The 26,631-nt window shown below is 46.0% G+C and overlaps 1 protein-coding gene across 7 annotated transcripts in view; it reads right to left on the bottom strand.

Moving 5' to 3' along the window:
• The window catches only part of STXBP1 (syntaxin binding protein 1), a 65,014-nt gene that overhangs the window by 14,714 nt on the left and 23,669 nt on the right, over positions 1-26,631 (bottom strand). For all 7 annotated transcript variants that reach the window (XR_011432591.1, XM_023628935.2, XM_023628934.2 and 4 more), the window contains 14 exons: positions 21,691-21,740; positions 19,991-20,072; positions 15,622-15,698; positions 14,683-14,761; positions 13,457-13,560; positions 11,322-11,470; positions 9,444-9,528; positions 8,669-8,799; positions 7,236-7,343; positions 6,130-6,190; positions 4,336-4,401; positions 3,545-3,625; positions 1,185-1,323; positions 391-500 (listed from right to left, as the gene is read on the bottom strand). Coding sequence is in view for 6 of the 7 variants with exons in the window: in XM_023628935.2 (XP_023484703.1) it covers positions 391-500; positions 1,185-1,323; positions 3,545-3,625; positions 4,336-4,401; positions 6,130-6,190; positions 7,236-7,343; positions 8,669-8,799; positions 9,444-9,528; positions 11,322-11,470; positions 13,457-13,560; positions 14,683-14,761; positions 15,622-15,698; positions 19,991-20,072; positions 21,691-21,740 (1,322 nt within the window). In the remaining variant the exon portion in view is untranslated. The remainder of the gene's footprint in view (positions 1-390; positions 501-1,184; positions 1,324-3,544; positions 3,626-4,335; positions 4,402-6,129; positions 6,191-7,235; positions 7,344-8,668; positions 8,800-9,443; positions 9,529-11,321; positions 11,471-13,456; positions 13,561-14,682; positions 14,762-15,621; positions 15,699-19,990; positions 20,073-21,690; positions 21,741-26,631) is intronic.

Here is a 26,631-nt window from a genome sequence, read left to right as displayed (position 1 = left end):
CCCCCAGACCACCTGCCCTGAGTTGCTTCTGAGTCATGGCCGGTGAGGCTAGTGTCGTATTCTCACCCTCACAGCACACGAGTCTGGGTGTGCAAAGGCAAAGCCAAACTGACCTCAGGGGACGAAGGGTGCGGCTGACGTGGCTCCTAGTTTGGGCTGCTTCACAGACACAGCTGGGCTTGAATGACTGACTCCCTCACGCACACGTCTGGGTTCTTGGTGTTAGACCTCTATGTCATTGCACCTCTCTCCCTTCATTCCCCTGATTTTATCTGTTTTCTCTTTCTCGATGTTGAGCAAGTGCCTATAGCCACTAAGTCGGGGAGAACAGATACGACACACCAGCTTCCCTCTCGCCCCTCCCTACCCCCCGCAAGGCTGGCCCCTTACGTCTGTGACAATGGGCACCCCGAGGTGCGCCATGTTGGTGATGATCTCGCTGTCCTCCGGGGGGATCTGGGCGTGCTGGATCAGTTTGTTCAGGTTTTCCTCAGTGATTCCTGAGAGAAGAAAACCCCCGATCACCACACCCAGCCTGCGCATCACACACCCAGCAGAGCCGATCTGCCCCTCGTCCTTGGGATTAGTGGACACTCATCTGTGCCCCACACAGACTTCACTGTCAGAAGAGGACAGGTCAGGACTCTGACGCCACTCCGCCCTAGGCTGTGACCATCACAGTCTATATCACCGCCCCTCCTGGTCTCTGTTTCCATCTGTCTCCTTCGTCTCAGCCACCCTGCCCACCCCTGGCCCACATCAGAGTCGACTTGGACAAGGAGTCCCTGTGTCCATCTTCTGTCCAATGACACTCATGGGCAACTGTGATGTGGGTAAAAATCACTTATTTAAAGGCATAGATTACAAATGTGATGCAAGTTAAAACTATCCAGCAGATCTACTCTAATAATCTGGCCATAAAGCCAGCAGGCCCTCGCAGCATCCCCACCCTGTCCTCTTGTCACATATCCCACAGCTCTGATTAACTTTAGATTACTGTAACAGATACTCAGCCACCAGTGCAACTGATTTGCCTACATGACATTTCCCCAGATGCAAAGACCCCTTAAATTAAATACCCTTTTCCACATCTTTTAAACTACTTGGCCACTTTGTCTTCCCTCTCCCGGCGGCCTCGCTTTTCCCAGGAAGGGCCGCCCCTCCTTGTGCCCCACCGTCCCTACCATTCTTCAGAAAGATGTAGAGAAGGATGATGCGGATCTTGTCGTAAGTGCTGACGTTCGCATCCAGCAGAATGGGGACGATGGCTCTCATGGGGTCTTTGATCTTCTCCCCCTCAGCGTCTGTGCCCATGGCCAGGTCCTGCAGAAAAGACACCCTGTTGGCCCCATTTCCAGTGGCAGTCTGGACAGAGGGTAACTATGAGGAAGCTGGTGGTCCACGAATGTCTGGCATTTGTAGCTTGCCTGGGGGCAGGTCTCACACAGGTGCTTCTACTCTCACAGTGCGCTGTAATTAGCACTGAGGTAATCAGCATTGTTTTTTTTTAAAACATCAGTGAGAATTGAGGAAAGCCCCAGGTTTCACTTTCCAAAGACAGAAACCACAATGACCTGCCATCTTGTTCAAAGGTAGGTTGTTCCCTCAGGTGAGTGCAGAGTACCTGCACCACGTCCATAGGTCAAGCCTCAATCCTGGGTCGCCTAGAGGAACAAAGCCCTGCCGAGGGATTGGGGCTCAAAGGGACGCTCTTCCCACACAGGAAGAGCTTAGGCACAGTTAGCCGCCTCTGCCTGGCCAGATTGTCTCCACTCTGCTTCCCTGGCACTGAAGGACATGCTTTTTGAGTTTTAACTACCTAGGTTTATAATCTGTTTTTTGTTTTGTTTTGTTTTTGAGGAAGATTAGCCCTGAGCTAACATCTGCTGCCAATCCTCCTCTTTTTTTTTTGCTGAGGAAGACTGGCCCTGAGCTAACATAGTGCCCATCTTCCTCTACTTTATATGTGGGACGCCTGCCACAGCATGGCTTGATAACTGGTGTGTAGGTCCGCACCCAGGATCTGAACCAGCGAACACCAGGCCACCAAAGTAGAACGTGTGAACTTAACCGCTGCACCACTGGGCTGGCCCTCACCTCTGTTTTTAATCTTCCAAATGCTTCTAGGGTGAGGAGAAAGAAAAAAGCCTCCCAAACTGCAAATCCAACCCAGGGAGATGAGGAGAGAAGGGCTGACAAAAGAACTGAGGACCGAAGAGAGTGAAGTAAGCACTATGGGCCCCACTTGACGACTCAGACAGGAGTCTGCTTGCTCTCTCAGGCCAGAGAAAGCAGCATGTCAGTCTTGGCAAATCAGCAACCATCTGGTCTCATTCTCAGACACCAGTGGCTGCAGCTTCCTCTGTAGCTCTCACAGAGGTTGCCTGAAGGGTCCCTTGTTTTCAAGATCCCAGGAGTCTGTGACAATGATGATCTTGAGTTTGGGTCTCTTCCCAGTCTGGGTCCCAGGCAGGTGGGCCCCCTCTCCGTGGCCCTTTCACCTCTTGGTCCTCCCGCCGGCCTAACAGACGTTTGTCCAGCAGGACCTGATTCTAACATCCTCTAAAAGTCCAATTAAATACTATGGAGCACTTCTGAAAAATTGTGAGCTTCCAAGGATTAATCCCAAAAGCAGTTTTACTGATGCAGGTAGAACCTATTTTCTGGAGGGTCTAGTCCTTCTGCAGAGGCCACCTTGTGTTCTCCAAGATCACCGGTGAAACTGACCGATTTCAGCCGGGCTACTTCCTTGTAGAAGAGTCAATGAGTCTCCAATCGTCCAATGAAAGGACGGGTCTCATAAACCTGAGCTAAGCCTGTCACGTCAAACCAGAGGATTAAATCTCAGCTTCACCCTAAGAACTTGAGATGCTTTTTTCTGTGAAAAGGGACCTTCAGCCAAGGCTTCAGAATCGCTGAATGCCTTCTCTTCCCCTAGAAGCTGCTCCTAGTTGAGCAATGTTGTCACACTTCAAGAAAGAAGTCCCAGGATTAGTGACCACACAACACTGCTAGAACGTGTGGCAGCATTGTTATCTCCCTTTGCAGATGAGGAAAATAAAGCAGACAGAAATAGGCACGTCAAACACATCAGTGACGAACTCAAATCCCACACTCTCAACTTACAGTCCTAACTGATCGGTGAGGCTGTGGGAAAATTCTGACCCGCTACTGCTCTATCCTCGTTCAGCCTCTAGGTCTCCAAAGCCAGTGTGGGCACACCAGGAGGAAACGTACTCGGGATATAAAGTCCAGCCAGCCTGTCAGTGCAGGGCTCAGGGCTCCACACATCTCTCTTCAGCCATTCCAGGGGAAACGGGGCCTTGGAAAGCCAGACATGCACAATGCAAACGGCACAGCACTCCAGACCACTCTAGTCCCTACCATTGAGAGTGGCACTGCGTTGGCTCCAGAGAGTTGAGGCAACATGAGCTAGGAGGCTTTCCCATCTCTACATCCTGTGATTCTGCAGGATGTTCAAGGTCAGACATGATACTTCAGCTGGGTCAACGGGCCTGGCAGAAAGAGGAGGAAGGGGTCCTACCTGCTCCACCCGGCAGAGTTTATCCACGGTGCCTTGGTAATGCTTCATGCAGTCCTCGGCAAGGTGCAGGTGGGTGGAGTACTAGGAAGAAGCAGAGAGTCGAGGTCAGGAAACCACTCGCTGCTTCCTGCAGCATCTACCAAACACCTGCTGTCGATGAACCCTGTGCCAGGCGCCAAGGAGTCTCCAGCCTCATCGAGGAGACGGAACAGGCCTCCAAGCAGGTCCACAAATACCACAAGGGAGACATTTTTGTGTGTTAGGAGAGAAGGACACATCACATCCTGAAAGAGTCAAGAGTTAGGAGAAACCCTTGAGGGGGTTTCACAGTGCTTCCCGAATTCTTTGAGACTCCTCCCTCCGGGGGCTGGAGCCTAATTCCCCTCTCCCTGGGCATGGGCCGGATTTAGTGACTCGCTTCTAATGAATAGTGTGGAGGAAGCGACGCAGGACAGCCCAGACCAGGACAGAAAAGCCATGTGACTTCTTCCTAGCACTCTCTTGGGTCACTGGCTCTGGGGAAGCCAGCTATCATGTCGTGAGGACACTCAAGCAGCCCGTGGAGAGGCCACGAGGTCAGGAACAGGAAGGATGAAGAGAGACAAAGAGGAAGAGGATAAAAGAGAGTCAGGAAACAAGCTATCCCAAACTTTCCTTTTTTCCTAATAAAAATTGAAGACGACTGAAAATCTGCGGATTTCAGTCAGTCAGTCAGAGCAGCGGGGCTTCGAGCAGTCTGTGTGCAGCTGCTCATCCTCGTGACTCCGATCAATCGTTTCGGGTCGCCGTACCTTGCTGAGCTCCTTCTGGTACTGGGGCATTTTCTTCAGCATCTGGGACAGGTCGCGCATGGTGGTCTATAAGGGAGAGGAAAGCAGGAGGTCTTAGTCCAGTGGCCCTGATCTGGGAGGCTGTGTAAGGACACTGGGTCCAGGACAGGACAGCAGCCAGCACCACAGTTCCCAAGGGCTTGCTCTCTCACTCTCGAAATGAATCCGTTAAACACAAGGTCATGTGTGTTTAGATTTCTAGGTCTCTACCTCCAAAAATTATTGATCCAAATATCACGCCCGTCTTAAAGGTGGGGAACTGAACTCTGAAGTCTAGCAATTATGTTTTGTTTATTGGACTAGAAAGTTATTGAGAGCATAATTCTTGCCAGAAAAGGATGATATTTCTTCTACACACTGCTTTTCTGCAGATTCAGCTCAAGTGGTCTCAGGATCTGGTTCACAATTCATCCCAGCAGGATGACTGTAGTCGTATAGGTAGGTACAAAGAAAGGAGAAGGAGAAGAAAGGCTAGAATCTGCATCCTGACTGGTGAAAGGGTCTGTTGACATTCTTTTTCTTTGGTGAGGAAGATTGGCCCTGAGCTAACATGTGCCAATCTTCCTCTATTTTGTATGTGGAATGCTGTCTCAGGATGACCTAATGAGCAGTGTGTAGGTCCATGCCCAGGATCCGAACCCAAGAACCCTGAGCCACCAAAGAAGAACATGCCAAACTTAACCACTACACCACTGAGCCAGCCCCCTTTCAATATTTTTTTTCTTTTTTTTTTTCCTGAGGAAGATGGTTGCCCTGAGCTAACATCCATGCCAATCTTCCTCTATTTTGTATGTGGGTCACCACCACAGCAGGGCTGATGAGTGGTATAGGTCCACACCTGGGAGCCAAACCTGGGCTGCTGGAGTGGAACATGCTGAACTTAACCACTAAGCCACAGGGCTAGCCCCTGTTTACATTCTAACTGTGTGATCCACCTAATCCTACTCATTTATCCAACAGAATTTCTTGAATTATTACTACACACCAGGTACTTTTAGGTGCTGGAGATACAAGGACAAGAAAAAAAAAAAGAAAGAGATTTCTGCCTTTATGGAGCTAACATCGAGCAAAGGCACCATTCCAACCGAGTGGATTAGCACTCTGAGGGAATCACAAGTGTGGGTGCACAGAGCAGAGGCACCTCACTAGTCTAGGGAGGAGTCAGGAAGATTTCTCCAAGAAAATGATGCCTGAACCAAGGGACAGGAACTTCACAAGACAGGGCCCAGGGAAGGAACTCAGGCATGGCTGGAGCAAGGTGGCAGAGGCAGGAAGGAGGGAGGCAGAGATGAGACTAGAGAGAGTCTGTGGGGCCTGATGACCTGGGTGCTGTAAAGCATGCCCCCAGGTGGGGGCTTGATTCTGCTAGGAACGGGAAGTCACTGAATGGTGTTAAGCAAGGGAGTGATACAATCAGAGCTGCATTTCCCCTGACTAAGATGGGTAAGCCAGCTCTGCTGAACAGTGAGGGTAAGGAGAGGCCCAGGTAAGTTAGGTTATAAATTCAAATTCTACCACAAGTGAAAAAAGGATTCACAGTCCTTCTGGCTTAAAATGAATTATGATCCAAAACAGTAAATATTAATCCTCAGAGTAACAAAAAGAAGCTCTCTATAAGTATCAAAAGACAAAAATAAGACAAAGCGATACTAGATGAAGCAAGGACAGCACCCCTCACTCGCTAGGCCCCCTCCCTGCTCCTAGAGAGAACGCAGGGATTAACTCAAGGGCACTGGGGCGCGCACACGGGCTTACCTTCTCTCCAGTATTCATTCTCTTGCTAGAAGAAAAATCTTTCAGAGAACGGGTGACTTCCCTGGAAAACAGAAAGAGGCAGCTAAGTTTCAAAGCAGCCCCGGACGTGTCAGTCTGGGCACTAGAGAAGTCGTGCAACGGTCTTCCTCTGGGAATATTTGGCGACTTTTCCTGCCATCATTTAAAGTGATTTTCTTAGAAGAGAGAGAGAGGTACATCATTTTTCTAACTAATATTCTAAACCAGAGTCGGGCATTTAAGATGATGCAAGAAGAGACAAGAAAATATTAGGACATCTATTTATGTTCACGTTACTTCATCCTTTTTAAATTTATCTTTCTGTATATGCTGTAAAATATACATATTAGCACAATAGAGCATACAATTAATTCACAAATGTAAATATTGGAAATATGAATCAACATTTTTCTAAAGTTGAGTGATCCAAGTTTGGAGACCACTTTTCTAAACAACAGAACTATCCAAGCCTTCTTCTGTTCTTCCTTGTGAATTTCCTGAGGACGTCACCAATTCAATGTAGCAGAATGTGTCTTTCTGCAAAAGCAGAATTGTTACCTATAGTTTAAAGTCTTATAACAATGTTTAGGTATTAGAAACATTTTCAGAGCAAGAAACAGTTCAGTGTATATAGAAATCAGTTCTTGCTCAGAAATTTTAGGTAAGACAACAGGGAAGGAAGATTACCCACCAGCTATATAAAAGCTAATTGAACTGTATGAAGTGGAGCTTGGATCTTGCAATGAATAAACTGGCATAGATGTTAAGTGTTTATAAAGCATTTTGCTGAGAGAGCTACAAATGCTTTCCAAAAATTCTAAAAGCAACCTTGACATAGAATGTCTGTTCTGACTCGGTGAAGTCAGGGCAGCTAGAGCTCAGAGACAAGAAGGGGTTCGCCATCATTCATTAGCATGTTGGTGACCTCGCTGAGCAACAAATGCATCCACTGAAGAGCTCTGCCCAAGCTGCCCAGAGTACGTGCCTGAGCAACCACGATGGGAGAGAAACGCTTGGCCCTGTGCACAGGGGAGAGCCCTGGAGCTGGGGGAGTGTCCGGAAACAGGGACGGGTGGGGGGGCTCTTACTGGGACACCTCTGCGATGTGCTTGTGGCGCAGGGCTATCCAGAGGTCGTCGTCCTCGTCCAGGAGCACCTCCTTCACCCGTGCCTCTCCGATGCCACTCGTCTCATACCTGGAGAGGAAAAGCCCCCACAAAATTTATCCAGTCCCTTCCGGTTTATAACAGACAAGAGCTCACAGTCCTCAGCAGACAGACGTTCCACGACTGATTTCATGACCAGCCTCTCAACCACCTGATGTGTCACTGTCTCTATCAGGTCTGCTCTGTCAGCACTAACAGGGCTGCGATTTCATGGGCAGGGAGAGACCCAAAGCTCTATTCAAAGTCAACTGACCTGAAGTTCTGTTCTAAAATCCTCAGGGGGGGCCAATAAGAGCTCCACTGCAGGCATCTGGTTCAGGATGTGAAGTCAGGTTATGGGTGGGTTCAGTTACTTTTAAGTGGAGGGTGAAGATCACCTTGGTTCCTCTCTGGGAAAGGACCGGGACACCATCCTCAGATGGGTGGTACCTAAAGATCTTTCAGCAGCTACCTGCAACAGGCCCTCAGCATACTTTTACATGTGAAATCCTGAACATCTAAAGGAAAGCAAGGGGCCGGCCTGGTGGCACAGTGGTTAAGTGCACACGTTCTGCTTTGGTGGCCCAGGGTTCGCCAGTTCGGATCCCAGGTGCGGACATGGCACTGCTTGGCAAGCCAAGCTGTGGTAGGCATCCCATATAAAAAAAGTAGAGGAAGATGGGCACAGATGTTAGCTCAGGGCCAGTCTTCCTCAGCACATAGAAGAGGATTGGCAGATGTTAGCTCAGGGCTGATCTTCTTCAAAAAATAAATAGATAAATAAATAAATAATAAAGGAAAGAAGAGTTACAGGTACCAAAAGGGAGAAAAGCTGAGATTCAATCATACTTTTAGAACCTTCATTTTGAAACCACTATCTTTATAGTTAACGTTATACAATAAATGACATGAGAAAAATACAGTCCTCTTTCAGAAAAAGAAAAATTAGTTTTTTAGAAGCTGAGTTTCTGATGATGGCTCCCAAGAAAAATGTTTGTAATGAAGAAAATAGCTCCTCTGCAAATAAAGTTCAGTAAGAAATTCCTATTGATACATTTCATCATATTTCATGATCTATAATTAAGAAGTTTCAAACTCTGAATAAGACATACATTCACAAATCATCATCCTAACACATCCAAGCAGGCTGTGAACTGAGGTGTCATGAGCTGTGAACTAAAGATCTAAAGTTCTTGTTCTCCCAAAAGGGGCGTGAGTTCCTGGCTGGGTTTTGGGAACTCAAAGAAAAGCTTGCAGGCTTATTAGCAAGATTGTATCAATGCAATGCTTTTCCTAGCATTAGGGACTTCCTTTTCTTCTGTTAGTGTTTTTGGTTCATTTGCCAAGCTGCCGTCACTCCGGGTCTCTATACTCACTTGTAAACATCATTCTCAATGGGCAGCAGATCGTAACTCATAGCCTGAAAGGTCAGCTCGTGGAGTACAGGGGAACTGGGGTCGAAACCACGGTCCAGGATCAGCAGCTGGGAGCGCGCCTTGTCTGGGCCCTGGAAAGAAGGACACAGGGAAGCTTTCACAAGCCACCCATGCGGCCCCAGCTCCTCCAACTAGCCTGGCGACCCCTCTTGTACAAGGTGGCAGCAGGACGAGAACTGTGAGGTAAAGCCTGCCGAACCCGCGCTGGCCGCTAGTCCACTCGCTGGTTGAGGGGAGCACCAGCAAACACCACGCGAGGATCCACTGTGTCTGCTTCCTGAGGGTTCTTTAAGGCAGATCCAAAGCTGCACTGGGGTCCAACGTGGGCTTCTGAAGGAGGGCACCACCTAGGATCAGCCACAAATAGGGTGACCCACCACCCTGTCTGCCTGGGACCAAAGAGGTTCCCAGGACCCGGGACCTTCAGGTTGAAAGTCAGGATGGTGATGGAACAGTTGTGTCTTGACTACAGCGGGGGTCACATGGATCTATACACATGATAAAACTGCACAGAACTACACACACACACACACATACACACGAGCACATGTACAAACTACTGCAGTCTGAATAAGGTCTGGAAACTGTACCAGTGGCAGGAACAGTGGCACTCACACACACTCTGTGCGCAACAGAACCCAGCTGTCCCCAGGACGGCCACACAAACACTGGGGTCGCTTGACGAGTGAACCACGTGAACCACGTTCAGACTCACCTCCCCCATTGTTGGGTCATCGGCTTTGTAGGCGTCGAGCTTGTCCTGGATTAGCTGAGCCAGCAAAGCATTGTCCTTGTATTCCCTGACAAAGGAGGAGTGACACAGGGTGAACTGCCTGTACACCCAATCGATGGCACCGACTGCCCTCAGGGAGGAAGGCAGGACAGCCCGGGGAGGGTCAAGGGAGACATGAGTTTCATCTGTACTGCTCTTTTACAATGAGATTATATTCATATATTATAATTAAAAAGGACAAATAAAATACTTAGCGCCTGGAACATAAATGACTTTCTAGTCCCTTCTTTTTGCTAAGTGAAAACAGAGGTAGTCTTTCCAAGCAGCTTCAGACAAAGAGCCACATCTCAGCAGGGGCCTGGCCATCCATCCTTACCCCAGGATCAGGCTGTCCGAGCCTGACCCACCTGATTCTCACACCTCTCAATTCAAATTCCCTTGGGTCTAGTTTTGTTTTATTGGCAAGTGACATTTCTGCCCGCAGAGCCAGAAAGATGTAAGTGGGAACCTCTGGACCTTCTCCTTGGCCGACCCTGACAGCACTTCCTGGGGCTCCTCCCGAGGGTACACAGTGTGTGGCTGCAGCCTGCCATCTGGCCAGGCTCTGTGCTGAGGTGGCTCCATTCCCAGCCCATCCCTCCCAGGAACGAACTCCAGGTTCCCACCGCTCTGTCAGGAGACACGGGCTGGGCCCCCATTTCCTAACTTCCACCAGGCTTCCGGCAGTGGATGCCAACAATGGAGGGAGGTGTTTTTCTACGGCTACATCTTCCACCAGACGCTGAAGGAATAAGGACAGGAGGAGCAGCGATCCTTGGCACTTCAAGTTCAGGCCCTCAGCTCCTCTTGCAGCGGCCTCCCCCTTCTGGTTTCCCCTGGCCCGACTCCTGCTCACACTCCCATCTTCACACTCCCACAGCACTGCGTTCACTCCCCTGTGCAGGCCCCCACAGGTTTCCCCGGGATAACCCCGGCAGGACCTAATCCCACACCTGGCATTTGAGGCCTCCAGCAAGGGCTTCATCTCGCCCCACTGCCCCACACGTAGACTGTGCTGGACCACCAATCCTCCTCAGACTTGCTCTTTGTTTTCCCAGCTCCACGCCTTTGTCATCCCAATGGCAAGAGCCAACTGTCCACACAAAATGCCCTCTGCTCCTCATTGATCTATCCAAATCCTAACTGTCCTTCAAGACCTGGCTCAAATGTCCCCTGTAGTCTGAAGCCGTTCTTGATCCTCTCAGCTCAAAGGGCCCTCTCCTGACTCCGGAGGCCCCAGCCCTTGGCTTTTGCCTTCCTAAGGCACTGGCCTCACAGGGCCTATATCATAGGTGTGCATGTCTTATGCATACACGTTGGCATCTTAGCTACCCTCCCAGATCAGGGGCTTCCAAGGGCAGGGGCTGTGTCTTCAGGGTAGGCGCCCCACCCCCACCCCCGGCACTTAGCACACAGCAGGTAAGTGATAAGCGAATGACTTTGTAAAATCTGAGGAATGTGTCCTTTGGAGAATTATTCTCTTTGTATTTTATCTTACTCTGAAACATCTTCTGCAAAGACGACATTCGTTTTTAAAGGCTAGAAGGAGAAGAAAAACTGTAGGAAACCTGGGTTGCAGTTACATAGGGGTTCACATTTAGCTATTCAACAACTGCATATGTACATCTCCTGCCCTTTTCTGCATGTATTATTATATTTCACAATAAAATTCAGAACATAACAAGAGCGGCAGATGAATAATTATACAAGTGAGATGCTCAAATCTTGACTCTCTTGAGACAAGTGCCAGGGAACTTTGAGAAATTCCTCCCTCGGCAGACACAGGAGAAGCCACTGAAGGCAGACTGGTGGCCGCCTTACCCCCGATACCGCACAGCTGGGTACTCCTTCAGAGTGGCACACAGGGTTGCGATCTGCTCTGCCAGGCGCTCCAGTATCGGATTCTTCATCTGAGCCTTGTGGGGACTGTAGAAGCTTTGGAAAGAGTCAGCCGAGTCTAAGGAATATACCTGAGACAGGGGCAAAAAATATATAGATAGATATAGTGTTTGCATGCAGAACGGTGAACTACTGGGGTTTTCTCCAGTTCTCATCGTGAGTCTACAGAACGTGTTTTCATTCGTTCTACAAATATGTGCTGGCTGTCTGCTGTGTGCCAGGCGCTGTGCTGAACACTCGGGAACTCTAAGTGACCAAACACAACCATCTTCGAGGAGTGTGCAGTCTATTAGGGGAGGCAGATGATAAACGACAGACACTGTGAAAGTACATTTTACAGTCTGTGAGGAAGTGCTAAGTGTACGAGGGCATAACAGAGCAGGGACGAGAGCGCCCAGGGGCTGGGCAGGGAGGACACAAGGCCTCCTTGGGAAGGTGAAGCTGGAGCGAGGGCTTGCAGGAGGTGAGCGGTTTCTCACCAGCAGGCGCCTTCCACGGGGAGGGAACGGCTGGCGCCAGGGCCCGAGGCAGGCGCGTGCTGCTGTGTCTGGTGAACAATGAGGCCAGGAGGAGAGGAAGCACGGTCAGACCTCACAGGCCACTGTCAGTTTAAACAAACAGGGAGAAGCTAGAAATCGTGCTGTGACTGTGGGCAAATAAAGGGGCTTTCATGGATTTAATAATTTCCTATCCTCAGTATATGTTCTAAGCATTTTTCTTTTTTTTTTTAAAGATTTTACTTTTTTCCTTTTTCTCCCCAAAACCCCCCGGTACATAGTTGTATAGTCTTCGTTGTGGGTCCTTCTAGTTGTGGCATGTGGGATGCTGCCTCAGCATGGTGTGATGACCAGTGCCATGTCCGCGCCCAGGATTCAAACCAACAAAACACTGGGCCGCCTGCAGTGGAGCACAAGAACTTAACCACTTGGCAACACGGCCAGCCCTGAATTTTTCTTTTTTCTTGTTCTTTTTTTTGGGTAGGTTCTAGAAGTTTAAAATTTCCTCTTAAACTACCTAGTCTACTACTCATCAGAACTCTTTCAGAATCTTATTTATGTAAACTACCCTGATCCTCTAGAAAATGAGTTTTTGTAAGAAAAGTTTATTACTTTTTACTTATTTCATAGATTTAAAAAATCTATGAAATATAATATGGCTGAATACGCTTAAGTTGGCTGTTGTTCAATCCAGGTGGTGGCAGGGCTCACACAGAGGAAAAAACATTTCCTGCCCTCCAGCTGGGAACACGCTTTAGGTCAAGTGAGAAGGGAAAGAAAATGTCTTTAAATGTTCACACTGTACTTTTTCCATCCCTCATTACCTAAGAATAAGTCACTCTCTGGTGTCTAGAAGCTGATCTATAAAGACCCAATATGCCACAATCATTTTTTATCTCTACAAAATGCATAGCAGTCCTGTTATTTTTGTTTCTTTGTTTGCTAGGAGAAGACATTTTAACAAACCTTAAAATATTAAGAAATGAACTCCGTCTACTCTCTCACAATCAGCTTCACCTTTACTGGGTTGACAACTTTGTTTTTTTCCAAGGAGAGAGGTTTGCTGCACCGCATCTGGCATTTGAAGCGTTAACTGCTAATGACGAAGGCCACCATCTGTTCTGTCAGCACATGACAAGCTGAGGTTATTTCTACATAAAAACAGCCTCCTTTGCAGCAGATGGTGTTGTCTGATCCCTGCCCCTCTTCTCCTTCTGTGCTTTTTGGATTGGCTACTTTTTGGTTATTCAAGGAGTCAGCCAATAGAAGTGAACACTGTGAGCAAGGCTGAAATGCATCCAAGAAAGGCACAATGGCTGAAAAGAAGTCAGAAATAACTGGAGAGTAAGACGAGGGCTTGGGGCAGACCCCTAAGGAATATTGTTTCTTTCTGCCAGGTTAACATCCACTTACACCATGTCATCCAGCAATTCAGAATATGCTCTCTTCCCTCCCCCACTCTCTTTATTGCACCCCTGCCCCACCCTCTCAGAATCTGTCAGACTTCCTGCTAGAATAGCCAGGATGCAGATTTCCTATGCACTCCCCACTCGGCCTCACCTGGGATTCATATGGGAGAAACGCAATGTTGATTTCCGTCAGAGTTTTGATGACTTTGGCTGCTCGTGATTTCACCAGCTCATTAAACAGGGCATCTGGACAAGCTGCAAGAAGGACAAAGACAGTAGGTTTTCCTGTCCATTTGCTGGTTCTGGTGGATTCTTTATTTTACGAGGATTTTAAAAAGGCAACTAGAAAGTTCATCCCAGCCCAAACTATCCATTACCTCGAGGGTGAAAAAGGAATATAAAACCACCTCCCAGACCCTCAACATATAACAAAGAAACAAATGGCAATAAAGACTGAGATATTGAGAGCTAATAAAAACCATTTTCTGATATCAAGGAAATGAAGAAAAAGAAAAAGATTAAGAAGGGATGAGGCAAAGGCCTATAACATAAACAAACACCAAACATCTAACATGCTTACGAAAAATAAAGAAAAATAAAATCATTAGGAAATGCAATGCAGGCATTTCCCCTGGACCCTCTGAGGAACTCAGCTGCAGAGACCCCCTTGGGGGGGACCATGATTTCTAATGACTCTCCTGGGCTGAACAAATGGCTTCAGGTTCCCAGAAATGCGTTATTGATTTATTGTTACTAACGCTATCTACCTGTTCTGTCACCCATATTCAAATAGTACAAAATTATTCTTTGCAAGTACCTTTCCACATTTTCTCAGTGGGGAGTTTTGTGGGGTTTTCCCTAGAGGGAACACAGACAACTTGTTATTGGGTACATTCTTTAGCCATCTAGCTCTGCTCATCTCTCTTCACTATTAACAAAGATGGACAAAGATGCTTCTGCACTAGGCTCCATGCACAAAACCCCCACAAAATAAGAAAATGGATTCCAAGCCAATGATGCAGGTCTCTCTGATAAAAAGACCACTGGAGTGGAATATCTTTGTAGTTGAAAAACTGGTGGAAATACACAACAGTTCAGTGATATCTGGAAGTCTATGCAGTGAAAACACCACGGCTAGCATCAGAAAATGTTTCTCAGCATTAAACCCTTTAGTCTTTAAGAGAAGAGCCATTTGTCATCAGGAAGGACTGCATGACTTGGTAAGTTTCTATCTGTGTGCATTTATTTCTGTCTCTTATGCAATTTATCTTCTGAAGAGAAAACGAAAGATCACAACAAATATGGGGACAACCCGTTTCTTCCCGGTGAGCAGAAACGCTAGCCCGGACAGGCAGGGGTGGCGCTGACAGTACTTACAGTCGGTGAAGAAGACGTGGGCAGCCCGGTACTTAGCAGTCGGTGGGTCTTTAAAGTCACTGATGAGAGAGTGGACAGACTGCGGAGAGGGAAAAAGGGAGCTGAAGCCAACTCTAGAAGCAAAGGGGACCTGCATCTGAACTGAGTCACATCCACGCTGGCTTCCAGCTGCCTGCACAAAATAGCAGGGGATTTCGGATGCGTAATTCTAACTCATATTCAGCCATAACTGAGTTCTGAGGACTTAAAATTAGGATTATTTCAGAGTTTAGATGAACAAAAGACTTCTTAGCTCACTGCAGAATGAGTGTCAGTTCTTTGGAGCCACCATAACTTGGGTTCCTAAGAAGAGACCCACAAAATTGGAAACTCGTCATAAACCTTCCAGCAGATTCACACTGATGAAGTTCCGGGAATTTAGTTGCATCTGCAGAAACTCACATACAAGCCAGTTTTCAAAAGTGAAAAGAAACCCTGAAAACTGGAGGGAATTTATGTAGACGAAGAGACCTAAGACAACTATCAACCAAAAGCAAGCAGACGGACCTTGTTTGGATGCTGATTTGAACTAACCTCCAAAAACGATAAGACAGGTAAATTTGAATACTAACTGGATATTGATGAAATAGATCTGAAAGAATAAAATACCAAAGTTCTCAAGGTGGATCACTAGATAAAGAGGATCTCCTACCTAGAGAGGGAGTGCCAGGGGAAAACTAGAATGACTGGGAGCTGGCTTTTTAGATAGCACTTGTATTCAGAAAGCTTAACGCACTCAGCACTCCTCCTGGGCCCCTCCCTTCCGGTTTGTGGATTGCACACTTAAACAGAGCAGTGTGTTAAATGCGTGCTTAACCTAGAAAAGGCAGACACTGTGCCGCGCAGACACAAGCCAGCACGTGTAGCCCCAGCCAAAGCTCTTCCAGGGGGAGGATTTACCTTCTCAGACGGAGTGATGAGATACACAGCCTCCAGGCTGGGGAGAGGTTCCCTGCGCTTGTTGATGTCTTCCACAACTAGACAACAAGACAGCAGCCCACAGTGAATAAGAAAGATAACTGGTGATCGTAATACTAGAAGCAATGTAGCAGGGCCCCTTCAGACGGGTGCAGATACATATCTACAGTGGGGGGAGGAAAAGAATCATCCACGCCATCCTTCGAATTCCACCTCTCACAATGCTCAAGATGTTAGAAAACCGGAAACCTTATCACATTAAATATTTCCCACTTCCCATTTCAGTTTTAGGAAATTCCTGATCTGTTCTGATTGAAAACGGAAAATGCCACCTTGTTCTGTCAAGAGCAGTCTTTGGCCTCTTCCTTCAGTTTTTCCTCATCTGTCCTAAATAATCCCAGTTCCTTTAGAATTTCCATGTTGGGTTTATTTACCAACAATTAGATAGTTTTATCATTTTCTTCTGTCTATCAAATGAGGACATTCCAGACATACCCTCTATATAATACTGTCCCTCTCAGTACTTCAAAGACTAAACGTCAAGTTTCGTTGAAGCAAACCATGGGTGTTTGCTTTGCTTGTTTCTTTTACGTCAGCGCCTTCAACCTGGAAGGAAGAGCTCTGGGGAGTCGTCATCTTACTAGTGGCCCGATAAAGCTTAAGAGGCGTTAGCCCTGCTGCACTGTCCTCAGGGAGAGGGACAGCAGTACAATCGTATGATGCTGTTCTTCCTATGCAGGTGAGTTAAGCACATACAAGCATCACTTTAGAAGCATCCATTGCAACATTTATAAAGACTTTTCACCCCAAATAATGTTTAAATTAATACCAAAATTCCTCAACCATCTACTTTACCAGCGGTTGTAGAGTTTTGAATGTCATAGCCCAGTAATACTTCCCCCCAAAATATTTGGGGGTTCGACATAGGCTTGCTAATTTTAAAATTTTTCCAAGTAAGGACATTGTTTTAAACCCACCTTTGGGGTAGGGAAGAGTCTGTGTGCAACAGGGAGAGCTGAGCCCTCATCCACCACAGGAAGTCAACAGATAACGTCTGACATCGACGAATCAGGATAGCAATATAAGCATTCATTGAGAAATATCGAAAAGACAACCAGAAGAAAGAGCAGAGCGGCTGCCTCTGGGGCTCGGACCTGGGGACGTGGGAGAAGGAGCAGGCCAGCGGGCCGCTGCTGGTCTGTTAGAAGCTCCATTTGGCTTTTTCTCCCCTTAACTTTTGTGCACTTTTTGCTTTGATGGGGGGGAAAAGTGTTAAAAATTCAACGAAGAAAATAACTTTGTAAGCTAAAAACATGGCAAGTCTGGTCTTGGGTTACTTAATGGTAAAAAGTCACACCAAAAATTATGAACTCCCATTTATAGGACTATGCTTCTGGTGATAGATAAACTAGATTTGGAAACGCGTTTTTGAAAATGAAGGGATCACAACCAAGGTGTGACTGTATCCCCTCCAAACGATTTCACATATATGTTTCACATAGAACTTGATCAACAAGAAAATCCACATTATCACCATAATTTTACAATTTAAAAACATTTTAACACCAATTAATAGGAAAGAGATAATCTTAGAATAAAAGACAAACCTTTAAATTAAGTTCATTTAGCTTACTGAAAACCTCCACACGCCTCGATTTCCATAACTGTGGTATGGTAATAATTTTGACAAACACCAGCAACTATCTGGGAGCCACGTATCCTATGAAGTTGTCTCCAGGGGAAAAAAATTGGGAGCTGCATTGTAACAGGTATGTTTCATCCAACATTTTTTTTGGAGGATAAACAAAAGTTAACTTCCAGGGCCGGACCTGTGGACAAGTGGTTAAGTTCACGTGCTCTGTTTCGGCGGCCCAGGGTTTCACCGGTTCGGATCCTGGGCACGGACCTAGCACCGCTCATCAACCTATGCTGAGGAGACATCCCACATGCCACAACTAGAAGGAGCCACAACTAAAATATACAACTATGTACTGAGGGGCTTCGGGGAGAAGAAGGAAAAATAAAAAAATTAAAAGGCTAACTTTCTTTTTGAAATAATACCTCAAAAGAGATTGCTTTTCTTTCTTTCTGCTGAGGAAGACTTGCCCTGCGCTAACATCTGTGCCAATCTTCCTCTATTTTGTGTGTGGGTTGCCACCACAGCACAGCCACTGAGAAGTGGTGTAGGTCTGCGCCTGGGAATTGAACCTGGGCTGCCGACATGGAGCGCACCAAACTTAACCACTAGGCCATGGGGCCGGCCCCAAGATTGCTTTTCAGTCAATGCTGTTTCAAAGACTAAAATACATGATCCCTCTCAAAAGGAGCCCCTAAGGAAGACTAGAGCTGCACACGAGCATGAATAAGAGCTCTGGGACAGAAGCCAGGAGGTCTGAGTCCTCATCTCAGCTGTGACACTGGCTAGTGACCTTAAGCAGGTGATTTAACTTTTTACAAAAACCTATTATTGTGAAACTATCATACACATTCCAAAGAGTGACTAAAAGATAAACACACAAATAAGTATAAAGCAAATGTCTGCAAAAGCGCCACCCCAGTTAGGAAACAGAACCCACCAGCACTGTAGTAGTGTCCCCCTACTCTATTCCCCTCCCTCATCACAATTTCCTCCCTTCCCTCCAAAGAGAACCACCATCTCGACTTGAATGGTGATCACTTCTCCTTATGGTTTTACCGCTTATGTCTGCATTTTAAAAAGCATAGCTTAGTTCTGCCTGGTTCTGAACTTTATATAAATTAAAGCACACTGTAAGTACTCTTTTGTATCTCACTTCTTTCGTTCAACATTATGTTTATCAGATTCACTCATGTTACTGTGAGTAGCCAGAGTTCATTCATTTTTGTTGCTGTATAGTATTCTGCTCTGTGATTATACCACAATTCATTTAACCATTCTACCCTTGTGTGTGTGTGTGTGAGGAAGATCGGCCCCGAGCTAACATCTGTTGCCAATCTTCTTCTTCTTTTTTTTTTAAAGATTTTATTTTTTTCGTTTTTCTCCCCAAAGCCCCCCAGTACATAGTTGTATATTCTTAGCTGTGGGTCCTTCTAGATGCGGCATGTGGGATGCTGCCTCAGCGTGGTTTGATGAGCAGTGCCATATCCGCGCCCAGGATTCGAATCGACGAAACACTGGGCCACCTGCAGCGGAGCGCGCGAACTTAACCACTCAGCCACGGGGCCAGCTCCATCAATCTTCTTCTTTTTGCTTGAGGAAGATGGTCCCTGAGTTAACATCTGTGCCAATCTTCCACTACTGTGTATATGGGAATCGGCCAAAGCATGGCTTGATGAGCAGTGTATAGGTCCCTGCCGGGGATCTGAACCTATGAACCCTGGGCCACTGAAGTGGAGTGCGTGAAATTAACCACTACACCACGGGGCCGGCCCTCACCATTCTACTCTTGATGGACATTTTGGTCATTTCCAATCTGGAGCTACAAGGAACAATGCCCTGCGAACATTCCTGCACATGCATCCTGGGCACACACATCTGAGGCTGTCTAGGACACACACCGAACCATAGACTTGCTGGCTCACAGGACCTTCAACTCTGCTAGACACTCCCAAGTGTTTTTCAAAGTAGCTGTACCAACTGACACTCCATCATATAGGAGTTTCCATTTTCTACATGTTCTCTGTTATCCGGCATTGTCAGAGTTTAAATACTCCAATGTGTGTGGGTATAGCAGTGTCTCACTCTGGTTTGTTTTTTTTTTTAAAGATTTTATTTTTCCTTTTTCTCCCCAAAGCCACCTGGTACATAGTTGCATATTTCTTTTTTAGTTGTGGGTCCTTCTAGCTGTGGCATGTGGGACACTGCCTCAGCATGGCTTGATGAGCGGTGCCATGTCTGTGCCGAGGATCTGAACCGGTGAAACCCTGGGCTACTAAAGTGGAGCACATGAACTTAACCACTCAGCCATGGGGCCAGCCCTCAGTCTGGTTTTAATTGCATTTCCCTGATCACTACTGAGGGTGGACAATTTTTCATTTATTTGTTGGCCATTTGGATTTCTTCCTTTGTTAAGTGCCTGTTCAGGTCTTTTGCCCATTTTTTCTCTTGGGCAGCCTGCCTTTTTTTCTTGATTTAACCTTCCTTTGGTATCCTTTAACAGATATTTAATGAGCATCCAGCACTGGATTAGGTGCTAGGCATTCAGTGACGAACAAGAAGCCTTGGGTCTCTCTCAGGAACTTACAGTCTAAGCACCCAGGTTGTTGGAAGAATCTAAAGTCAAGCAAGATAATAATGAATAGGGAGGAGGAAAGCTCGCCCCCAAGAGAAGGCTTGAGTGTTACTCAAGGGCAGAGAGAATGCTGTGCTCACTTGTTATCCCCTCGGTCATGATGTCCGTCATCTTACAGCAGGAGGAGAGCATCCTCATGCTCAGCTGATCGACCACCAGCACCTGGAAGCAGAGAACAGCTTATGGACTGGATGGCATCTGCTACGATCCTCTCGTCAGCTTGCTGCATCAGACTTCGAAAAGAACCGCAGAAATGCAGAATATTGAGTTACCGATATTTCCTATGGGTCAGAGGTTTGCTGAAATACATGCTAACTTTTATCTCCCACATCAAACCTAAGCTTCTAGGACTTAGAGCTTGTTCTCATTGACTTAATCTTATAAACTTAAAAAAATTGTTTTAATTTTCTATGATAAATACTCATAAAATGCAAAAACAAAAAAGAAAAGAAAAAAATCATCTACAGCACCCACACTCAGAGAAACCCATATTGGAGAGTATTTTTTCAGGGTATAACTTTTTTCTTAAAAGGAAAATGAACACTAGTGCCACACACATGGTATGGAAGTTGAGCGCTTGGCTGCAGATGTCGCTAGAAGGTACCAGCATGTGTTGTAGCCGACCTCTGTCCAGACTGGAATAACAAGAACTCGCCAGGCCTGGTCTAAAAGCCTCACACCTGAGGTTCCTTCAGGGAACCTTTCGTATCTCTGTTCAGCCCTCGGTGGAGGGAGGAAGCTGGCAGCTAAAACAAGGCTACGTATTTCTCTTCTTCTTTAACGATATCAACCGAGGAAACAGGAGCTAGACACAATGTGGACCAGAAAGCTTTCTACTGCAGTATGAGGGACAATTAGCTGTCATTTTATGAGGCAGCTTCCTCCAGATCAGTTTAAAATTCACATGTCCACAGTCCATTACCTGCTGGGACAGGTAAGAGAGAGAGGCTCTCAGAAAGACTTCCCATCAGATGGCCTCCCGCCCTGGGTGGTGAGGATGGACATACTGGCTAAAACAGAATCTCTCAAGGCCAGAGGTGAGCCTTCCAAATGCTCCTGTACCAATGAGCTCTGTGGTTCCCACGCCCAATGAACTTGAAAACGTGTGGGCAACGAATGGTTAGTATAAACCCTTCAACAACCCCCAGAGAAGTTCAAGTAAAACTGCCTGCTCTCCTGGCCAGTACAATGCCCAGCCCCAGAGAACCAAGTGACCCCTAAAACGCTGACTTCCTGAATGGGGGATAGCATGCTTTCCCACCTGCATCACCCGCTAGAGGAACCAAGACCATAACCAATTTGATTGGCTCAAATACTTGTTCCAGCATTGCTCTCAATGTTTATGAATAAACAAGGTCACTTCTTCATCTTAGGTAGTTACAGACAGATGGGGACAGACCAGATGAGGGCTTTTCAAACTGCTGTGTGGGCTCCATGGTGACGCTTTAAGGCCACCAAAGGGACAAGAAGGGTCTCCTCTTTCTCTGCCATAGCAAACAGAATAATTTCACCTTCTTCTGCTTTATATAATGGGTTCCAGGTATGATTTTGTTTGCATAAAGGAAGTTCACTGCCAAAATGCCCCACCAGCTGATCTTGAAGATAAGCTATATGACCAAGAGAGTTCTTAACCAGGATCATAGCAGATTCTATTTCTTGTACTCTGGACACAGAACAGTCCTCATTCCCTGTCTACACACCTTTCCCCAACTCTACCCCCGTTCTTATTTCTTCCACAAGGACTCGCCTCTGAGGCCATGAACTGTACTCTTCCACTTACCTTCCACTCTCCCTTCTTCTTTACCTTCTTTATCACATCATGCATGATCTCTAAAACAGGAGAGAGAGGGGAAGCAAGGAGGGGGAGAGAAGAAGGAAGATTCAATGCAACGTCAGGAGCTTCCAACAGCTGCATGTTAGACTAGGTCATTCCCCCCCATGCCCCACCCCCCACCCCGACCCAGGCTTTGTTCTCTTTCTTATGCAATTCAACTCATCTGTTTACTGAGCCATGAGGAATCCACCAGAAAGAGTTCTCTTATTTCCTTAATTTGGTAGTTCTCAAAATTTTGGTCTCAGGACTCCTTTATACCCTTAAAAATTGAGGACCCCCAAAGAGTGTTTGTTTATGTGTAATAGAAATTAAACTGAGAAAATTTTAAAGTATTTATTAATTCATTTAAAATAACAAGAAACCCAATATATGTTAACATAAATAGCATTTTAATGAGACATAACTATATTTCCACAAGAAAAGAATTTTTAGTGAGAATATTGACTTTTTTAATATAATTTTTGCAATCCTCTTTAATGTCTGGCTTCATGGAAGACTGATTCTCCTATCTGCTTCTGCTTCTGTTGTGAATGATATAGCACCTGAAAAACTCAATCGTGCATTTAGGAGAGAATAAGAATGAAAAAGGCAAATAACATCTTAGTCTTATGAAGATGGTTTTGACCTCAGGGACTCCCAAAAAGGTCTCGGGTTTGAGAACCACTGCCTTAAGTGAAGTGAGTAAAGGGCTGTGACAACACCTCAGGCCACATGCCCCCCTAGAGCTCCAAAAACAGATGTGAAGAGCACTTGTGATGTCTTTCCAACCCTGAGGACTGTCTGTGGGATGCTCTCCTCCAAAAAATCACCATTTTGGTAAGCCCCAGTTTCTATAACGCCTTCTACAAACAAGTCTACCCAGACGGGGAGGTTTCACAGGAAATACCACTTTTGCCACTCTTTCTAAATCCAGGTAATATACAGGCCTGGAAGGACTCAAAGGCTAATGGGTGTCCTTAGCAAGTGTGTTTCAAACATTCAGGTCATTCTCTAGAGCACAACAGTTCCTAATTCTGCTTCTATATTCAATAATCTGATGTGTCATAAAAGTGTTCTAAAATTCTCAAGAACATTTTACCGGATTATAAAAAAAAAACCACATACTCACTGCAGTAAACTTGAAAAACACAGAAAAGCATAAGGAAGAAAATACCATGTATTACTTGTGTACATCAAAAAAGCAAAAAGAAAAATCATCCGTAATCCTGCCAACTTGAAATGCATAATTAACAGTTTATTTCCTACTAGCAATCGCAGCTTCTCATAAATGCTCTGAGGTAAATAAATATAGGCAATGACGCAAAAAAAACAGGTGTGGACAGCTATCTTTAAGAGGGAGTCAGACAAGGCCTCTCTGAGGAAGTGGACCTGACGAGGAAGACACCAGCCGTTCAAAGGCTGGGAAAGGAGAAGGAGCAGGCACAAAGGTTTGAGGTGGAAGAAGGAAGAAGAGCTGGACATTGTCTCGGAACTGAAGATGGTACAAGCTGAGGTTGGAGGTCAGACATATGGGGCCTTGATAGGAGTGTGATTTTATCTGAAGGGCACTGGAAAGCCAGCGAAGGTAGGGATGTAATCTGACACGCTGGAGAGGCGCAGCTGGAGAAGCGAAGAACAGAAGCAGGGTCCAGCCATGGCTGGTGGCAGTGGAGGTGGCGATAAGCAGATGGGTTTGATACAGATTTTGGAGGTCAAACCAACCAGGGCCAGCTGCTGAATTGGATGTGGGGGACAAGAAAAGAAATCTAAGCCTAGGTTTTTCGCTTCAACAAAGAAATTGATGTAGAGACATTTAGAGAGACAGAAAAGATTTAGAGGAAGGAGCACTGCTGTCTAAGATGACACCAAGAGTTCTGTTTTGCTTATTTTAACATCGCGATGGCGAAGAGACATCTGAGGGGAGATGTCGAGTAGGTAGCTGGAGGTAACTCTGGAGCCTGGAAAAGTGACCTGAGCTGGAGTTAAAAATTTGGGAATTATTATCAAACAGAGGTAGGAGGTGTGGTTGGAGAAAATCTCTAACTCTGACAGGACCAGTAAGATGAAGACAGAAACAGTCTTTGTTGACCTTGACAAGCATCTCTGTGAAACAACAAGGATGAAGCCAGACTAAAATGGGTGATGAGGGAGAGACTGACTCTCCAAACAACTCTTTCAAGAAGTGCTATGAAAGGTAGCAGAGAAAAAGTATGAAAGCTAAACAGGGTCGGCAGAGATGCGAAAACAAGGAAGGTGTTTTTATTTAAGAGGTGAGACATCATGCCGGAGCCCAGCTCCAGCAGAGTCCAGGTTTCCTGAGGGATGGACGGCGTCGGAGAATGAGAGGCAGTGAGACTGGAAGTGAGGTTTCCAAGTCTGATTTATTTAAAGCATTCAAGCACTTATATAGGGTCCAGGTCACGCGTTTATGATTTCATGGAATTGTCCCAGTACATAATTTTGGCAAACAAAATGGGTACATAAGCATATCTTGTTATAATGTTAGCACAGTACGTCTATGAGAAGCAAGCAACCTTTGTTAATTACAGATATTGACCTTTTCTATATGTCTACTAGGCATCTAGATGTCTAAGACTGATTGCAAAACGGGGTGTAACGTCTAGACTCAGTTCCCCATGGGTCGAATGGCCCTAAGCCTCTATCTTTATTCCTGTAATAACAAAAGCAGAAGTATTGCAAAGTGTAAGGGGACCAAGTACACACAGGCCCTCATCTCCGTCTGAGCGAAAGCCATACAGGCACAGTGCTTGGGGTTTCTCTTTTACCATTAACTATTTTATAGGGTTTCCAGTCCTCATCATAATCCCAGTTCCTCTGTGTCAATATATCATGATATTTTTCTGCAACTTTATCAGGGTTATGGGTTGTTTTAGGAGAGTGTACCTTTTGTATATCTTTGCTCCTGGGTGGGTGCCACCATTTACCTCCTGTCCTAACAGGCCTAGGATAATCTCTACCTCCTAGAAGGACCTGAGGAGGGAATGTTCTCTTTTGAGGCTGATTCCTAGAAGGCTTCCTCCTTGAGGGCTGTCCAAATTCCCTTACCGCCTCTCCAGGAGGGGGTCAGAACTGTTTTTTCCCTTCAGGCTGTTGTTCCCTGAACCCTCCCTAGAAGGCCAGGTTACATCAACTTTTTTCCCCTGCTTGGAGAGATTTTCCCCAAAATATCCCCATGTACAGAAAAGAACAGCAAGAGCAATATTGCTAAGATAGTAGCATGAGCAGGATCAGGAGCGGCCGACCGCCAGCTTCTGAGGGTCCCCCGTGCCTTGCCTCATCTCTCTCCCGGACCGTGTCCTTGGGTAGAGGCTTAGAGGACTGGTGGGCGGCTCCCGGCAACACCACAGCATTTTCTATCATACTGACAATAAGCCAAAAGAGAGGGAGGTTGATGATGCAGGAGAGAGGATGGATAATCCAAAGACTGAGGCCCCAGAGGAGGAAGAAGTGGTGGGATCTGAGACACAAGCGAGCGTGGCCTGGGATCGGAGGCAGGCTCCACAGCACTGGCAGTGGGAAGGAGGCAGGAGGTGACTGGTGTGCTCCAAGAGCAGTTGGCAGAGGCCAGGGGTGTCTATTGACTAAGAGTGGGGAGAGTGGTATTGTATAAGAGAGGTTTGAAGAAAGAAGGTATTGGGTATCTTCCCAAAGACTGGGGGAGTGACTTCATTACGGAGATGTTTCAGCATTTCTGGACAGTACTAAGGACTAATTTGAGGTTCATAACCATGAATTTAAGGTGAAACCAGGCAGCTCAATTGTGTGGGATTTTTTTTTTTTTTTCTAACAACGTTCAGCTGCCCAGGAGCAAGCCAGAAAGGAAAGAAGAGTTGGTTTCAACTAAGGTTAGAGTTTCCCCAGCTGAGTACAACAGACGGAGAAAATGTTCAAAATAGATAGCTGAGGGAAGAAAGGCATGCTGCAACTATTTTTTCAAAAGCACATACATAGAGGAAAAATTAGAAAAACTTATACCAAAATGCTCTTTTTCTGCAGTAAAATTGTGATTAATCTTTAATTGCTAAGTTCCTATGTCCTCCTAAGCTTTCTGCATTGAGTAGATATTATTTATTGTAATAAGAAAAATGCTCTAAAACTAATGTATCCGTGAACATTTTTGCACCCAAGGCTTGTCTTTGCACAAATTATTCTGTCAGGAGAGTTTTCCGGGTATGGAATAAGTGGATAAAGAGTATAAATGTTCTGGGCTCTTGATAAATTCTGCCAAATTATTCTCTGAAAGCACAATTTACACCCCCACTAGTACTCTGCACAACTCTCCAAATTAACATACTAACTGATAATAAAAAAAATGAGGCTTATTTTAATCTTTGCTAATGTGACAGTGGAAAATGGTATATATCACTGTCTTTATTTGAATTTATTGTATTACTGATGAATATTTTCCTTTTTTTTTTCCAACTACACAAAATGAATTTAAATTCACTGACTTTAAATTCAAGTCACCTTTTGCTAGGGGACGGCAGACATATAATCCGAAAATCAAAACAAGTACCTTGAGTTCTAAAGGTGGAATAACTGTGGCAGCTTCAACCCTTCCTACCTCGTTATTCCTGTTTTGAAATTCTCGGGGTGTCTATTTATTGTGGGCATTGTTAACAGCCACTTCTAATCCTGCCCTACATTCTTCTAATCCAATACCGAAAAGGAAACAAGGATTAGAGCCCATTTTAGCATTAAGAATCAAGTGGCTTGGGCTGCTTCCTCAGAGTAATCACATTTCATCTTCCTGGTAAGTCCCCTTTGTGTGGAGAGAAACAATAAAGCCTTCTGAGGCTGGTCCAGCTAGCAGGTCTGATTTATCTACAACGAAAACCTCCACTCCACCACCACCTGCTCTGTGTGGATGGGGCAGAAGAGACAAGG

Source organism: Equus caballus, chromosome 25, assembly GCF_041296265.1.
Source record: "Equus caballus isolate H_3958 breed thoroughbred chromosome 25, TB-T2T, whole genome shotgun sequence".
NCBI lineage: Eukaryota > Metazoa > Chordata > Mammalia > Perissodactyla > Equidae > Equus > Equus caballus.
The sequence above is the reverse complement of the archived record's forward strand: the minus strand, read 5'-3'. Positions and strand labels throughout refer to the sequence as shown.